General features: G+C 51.6%; 1 protein-coding gene across 1 annotated transcript; it reads left to right on the top strand.

The window, feature by feature from the left end:
* LOC8056195 (UDP-glycosyltransferase 90A1) lies at positions 203-1982 on the top strand. Its single transcript, XM_002462265.2, has one exon. It carries the CDS (start codon positions 268-270, stop codon positions 1738-1740), a length of 1473 nt encoding a protein of 490 aa, XP_002462310.2. The 5' UTR covers positions 203-267; the 3' UTR covers positions 1741-1982.

The raw sequence follows: 5513 nt of genomic DNA, 5'->3' as shown, positions 1-5513 counted from the left end.
GTGGCACCGTCGTACGTACAATTTTCTTCCTGTTAGATGATCAAATGCTGATAATCAAGAATAGATTAAAGGATTAGTTACGAAGAGGAGGACCGAGGACCATTTTCTAAATTAATTACTTCTACTGTACACACTTGTGATCCACGTGGAGTAATACTATATTGCAAGGCGAGTGATGATATGGTTGCTGTGGGGAGGACGCTCACACAACCACCCAAACACGTACAAAGCCCAAGAAGCAGGCCAAAGAGAAGCAACGACACGGCCATGGCCACTACTACGTCTCCTCTTCCTTTCCAAGTCCACCACGGGCCTCACGTCGCCATCTTCCCGCTCATGGCGAAGGGCCACACGATGCCGCTGCTGGACCTCGCCTGCCTCCTGCGCGGCCGGGGGCTCGCCGACGTCACCTTCGTCACAACCCCGGGCAACGCCTCCTTCGTGCGCGCCGCCCTGCGGCGAGGCGGCGCAGGCGACGCGGCCGTCCTGGAGCTCGCGTACCCGGCCGCCGGCCGCGCGCCCGCGGGTGGGGAGGGCGCCGAGGGAGTCGCGTCGGCGTCCTCCTTCGCCGCATTCGCGGAGTCCACGTCGGCGCTGCGGCCGCGGTTCGAGGAGGCGCTCGCGGCGCTGCGCACGCCCGCGAGCCTCCTCGTCGCCGACGGGTTCCTGTACTGGGCGCACGCGTCGGCCGCCGCGCTCGGTGTCCCGAGCGTGTCGTTCCTGGGCACGTCCGCGTTCGCGCACGTCGCCCGGGATGCGTTCGTGCGGGACAAGCCGGGAGCCCCTGCTGCCTCGCCGCAGCTCGACGACGACGACGACGACGACGACGCAACCACTGCCACGTACTATACGGCGCCGGAGTTCCCTCACCTCCAGTTCTCCATCCGCGACCTCGTGCCGCCGCCGCTCCCGTTGATAGACTTGGATGCTAAGATGGCGGCGGCCGTCGCGGCGAGCCGCGGTCTCATCGTCAACACCTTCTATGATCTAGAGGGCCGCTACATAGAGCACTGGAACCACCACATCGGGCCTAAGGTCTGGGCTATCGGCCCGCTATGGCTTGCCAGGCAATCCACCTCCTCCTTCTCCGGCACCGGCAGCGAACTCCACGCCAAGCCATCGTGGATGCAGTGGCTGGACGAAATGGCGGCAGCCGGAAAGCCTGTAGTGTACATCTCACTGGGGACACTGGCAGCCATCTCAGATGCGCAGCTGAAAGAGGTGGCCGACGGGCTAGACATGGCCGGGGTGAACTTCCTGTGGGCTCTGCGACCTGACAATAATTCCGATGATCTTGGCACGGGGTACGACGAGGAGAGTGTTGTCGGACGAGGCAACAAGGTGGTAAGAGAATGGGTGGATCAACGGCAGATCCTCCGGCACCCAAGCGTCCGAGGGTTTGTAAGCCACTGCGGGTGGAACTCAGTGTTGGAGAGTGTCGCCGCCGGTGTGCCATTGGTGGCATGGCCATGCGAGTTTGAGCAGCCCATGAACGCAAAGTTCGTCGTCGATGAGCTGCGGATCGGCGTTAGGGTTCATGCCAGCGACGGAGCGATTGGAGGCCTGGTCAAAAGCGAGGAGATCACGAGGGCGGTCAAGGAGGTGATGTTTGGGGAGGCGGCAACGGCGATGGCACTGAGAGTGACGGAGATAGCAGCGCAGGCTCAGCTAGCCGTGTCCGATGGTGGGTCGTCGTGGAAGGAGGTCGAGGAGATGATTAGCGAGCTGTGTGTGTGGTAGATTGTATGCATCATGCATGCATGACCGGAAAAGCCAACGGAGGGGTCTAACGTGTGCATGCGTACTACCGTGGAAGGATTTGGCGAGTGCCATATGATGAGCCCATGATATTATCTGTGAGGAATTAAACTAATAAAGATGGTGTGTTGGATCTCTGCTTTGCTTCTTTTGGTTCTGTGAACCTCTGCTCTGTAGCTCATTTTTCTGCTATGAGCGATATATTCAATTAGACTTTTTGTCCATTTGACATAGCTCAGCTTCACTAGTGAAGTTATTTTTTAAAAAACATTTTCATCAACAGCTTCATGCATGGATTAAAGAAAAGAAAGAGGAAAGAGAGTTAATATAAGCTATTTTTTTAGTTTTAACTCATGTCTTTATGAGAAGAGAAGAAAATAGCTTCACCCACAAAGCTATTTTGGAAAAGAGTGTTTGGCAAAAAAAAACTCACGAAAACTCATAAAGCTATTAAGCTGTGCCAAATAGACCCAGTACCCGTCCAATCCACAAGTCTATCCCAGTCTCAACAAGGGATACTCAATCCATTTAGCCATTTTTTCTAAAAGCTTTCTAAAGTGCTTTAGTAAAGAAAGTTCTCCTTCGGCCCCCGAGAGCAAGGGCAAGTTTATTTCAAGCTGAATTTGTACTATTGAAAAGCAAATATGAACTGGATTTGGGAAGACTAAAACACAAAACTGAATAGCCGAATATGTACCAATGAGAATATAAAAGTTACCGGAGCGGCTCACCCTCAAAGAAATAATCGAATGCAGAGTTTGCATTTTTTTCTCTTTACATTAGTGTTCAGCTTGATGGGACTTGGGTTTCCGCTGAAGTGGACAAAGAGGAGATTGTTTACAATTACTTCAAAGGGATCCTTGGGACCCCATTTCAGCGCCTGCACTCGCTTCAGTTCAACGACCTGCTGCCGACTATTGACCTGAATGGTATAGGTGCTTGTTTTTCAGAGGAGGAGATCTGGGCAGCTGTGTCTGACCTGCCTTCTGATCGTGCACCGGGACCCGATGGTTTCAGTGGAATTTTCTACAAGGTGACCTGGCAAATAATCAAACAGGATATCATCAACGCATTCAATGCACTTTGGTCTCTGGATGGCAGAAGCTTCCATCTCCTAAATGGTGCCCTCATGATCCTGCTACAGAAGAAACAGCAGCCAACATCGATGACGGACTACAGGCCCATAAGTCTCATACATAGCTTCAGTAAATTGTTCACCAAGTGCCTTGCCAGACGTCTAGCCCCAAGACTGGATAGCATTGTGTCCTCCAACCAAACTGCTTTCATCAAAGGACGCTCTATTCATGACAACTTCAGGGCCGTGCAGTTGGCATGTCGCTGGCTTCATGCCAAAAAATTTGATGCTGTTCTGCTAAAAGTAGACATTGCGAAGGCCTTCGATTCTGTAGCTTGGCCTTTTCTCCTCGAAGCTCTCTAGCACATTGGGTTCCCGCGTAGATGGATTGACTGGATCTCCTTGCTTCTATCCACCTCAAGCACCAAGGTAATCCTCAACGGACGCCCAGGGAACAGGATCACACACGCCAGGGGTCTGAGGCAAGGCGACCCCATCTCTCCAATGTTATTTGTCATCGTCATGGAAAGTCTAAACTCCCTGTTCAAGGAAGCAGACCGCCGAGGGGTGCTATCGCCACTGCCTGGGAGGGCGATCTCCAGCCGTACGTCAATGTACGCCGATGATGTTGTGCTACTGGCTGCTCCCACCCGAGAAGATTTTCAGAGCGTGCAACAAATTCTGCTGTTGTTTGCTGGAGCTTCGGGGCTAATTACCAACATAGACAAGTGTGTCGTGTCGCCAATCCACTGCTCTAGTGATCAGTTGGCCGAAGTGCAGGAAGTTTTTCCTTGTGTACCAGCGACGTTCGCTTGCAAATACCTGGGTATCCCACTGTCCTTCGGTAGGCTTCGTCGTGCTGAGGAACAAGCCATTGTCGACAGAGTGGCCGCAAGAATACCAACTTGGAAGTCTGGCCTGCTAAACCATGCTGGACGTGCGCTCCTTGTCAAGGTGACCTTGTCTGCCATTCCAGTGCATGTCAGTATAGCTTGCTGCCTCTCGGCCTGGGGGATCAGACAGATTGACAAAAGGCGAAGGGCCTTTCTCTGGGCAGGATCAGACTCAGTTACTGGTGGTCGATGTAAGGTAGCTTGGCCAATTGTTTGCAGGCCTACTGGCCTGGGAGGCTTGGGCATCCTGGACCTACGCTATTTCGGTTTCGCTTTACGTCTTCGCTGGGAATGGTTAAGGAGGGTTGATCCGGAGCGGCCATGGGCTCGATTGCCGTACCGTAAAGAGAAGACAGTCTCGACGATGGCAGACATCAGTATGACAGTGGTTCTTGGTGATGGTGCAGCCACCTTACTCTGGACCGATAGCTGGGCGCCTGTTGGACCTTTTTGCAGGTTTGCTCCAGATCTATTTGCAGCAGTTAGTCGAGCCGGCAAGAAAAGATCTGTGAAGGAGGGACTTATGTCCAACCGCTGGACAAGGGATGTTCAGGGTGCACTGACCGTGCAGGTCCTCTGTCAGTTCCTGCGGACCTGGAATATTTTGAGGGAGGTGGTGCTCATTGATTCGCAGGCTGATCGGTTCGTCTGGAGATGGTCACCGGATGGAACATACACAGCCTCATCGACATACCGAGCTTTTTTCAATGGATCCACGTCGCTGCCGGGGGCAAAGGAGCTGTGGTGTACTAAGGCCCCACCAAAGGTTAAATTCTTCTTCTGGACAGCTCTGCATCGGAGATTATGGACCGCAGAGCGTCGCAAGAGACATGGCCTCCAGGACAGTGACGATTGTGCTCTATGCGGCCAGGCTTCGGAGTCCGTCGAACACCTCCTGCTGGGATGTGTTTTCACAAGGGAAGTTTGGTCCATGTTGCTGAATCCAGTTGGTCTTGCTGCTCTCGTGCCTTCAGGTGATGTACCTCTGGCAGGGTGGTGGTTGGCGCAGCGGACCAAGGTTGATCTTCGTTGCAGACCGACGTTTGACTGTCTCGTGTTGTTGCTTTGCTGGGGTATCTGGAAGGAAAGGAACAAACGTACTTTCAATGCCCAAAGCTCCACGGTGATCTTGGTGGCCCAAGAAATTACAGCTGAAGCGGAGGACTGGGTTCAAGCGGGTTTCTCCTATATCTCTCTACTAACCCCCTTCTGGTCGCGCGAGTTGGTCATCATGTAATAGTTTAGTTTGCACCGTCTTCCTGGTGCTTAGGTGCTCACTTCGTTTGGCGCCTCGCCATCTGTTTTGAGCTCTAGTTGTACTAAATACCAACTTTTCTCCACCTCTTAATGAAATACAGGCTGTTTGAGCCTTGTTCGCGAAAAAAATTTTCTAGATTCTAGCCGAGTGAAACAGAACAACTCTGCCAATCAATTGTGCGTAGCACTACTAGATTATAGCTATCCTGGTAAATACCTAAGAGATCACAGCTCTTAATGAAATGAGTGTTGCTTCTTCGTCCGGGTTTATAAATTTCGAAAAAGAAGACCACAAGAAATAGAGTGGTCCACTACCACACACAAATGATTTTAGATATGTAAGTCCAAAATAAGTTTTTAAGAGTGGTTTCTAAAACCACTAGCACCACTATCAAATGTAGAAATGGAGCATTAATTTTCGAACAGTTTTGCAACTGCCCCTGGAAATTAATTTTTAGGAATGTTTTGACTAATTTTTTTGAATTATATATTTTTTTTAAAAATGGTATAATCTTGCAAGAAAGAACCAA

Source organism: Sorghum bicolor, chromosome 2 (genome assembly GCF_000003195.3).
Source record: "Sorghum bicolor cultivar BTx623 chromosome 2, Sorghum_bicolor_NCBIv3, whole genome shotgun sequence".
Lineage (NCBI taxonomy): Eukaryota > Viridiplantae > Streptophyta > Magnoliopsida > Poales > Poaceae > Sorghum > Sorghum bicolor.
This window is presented reverse-complemented; position numbering and strand designations above follow the sequence as displayed.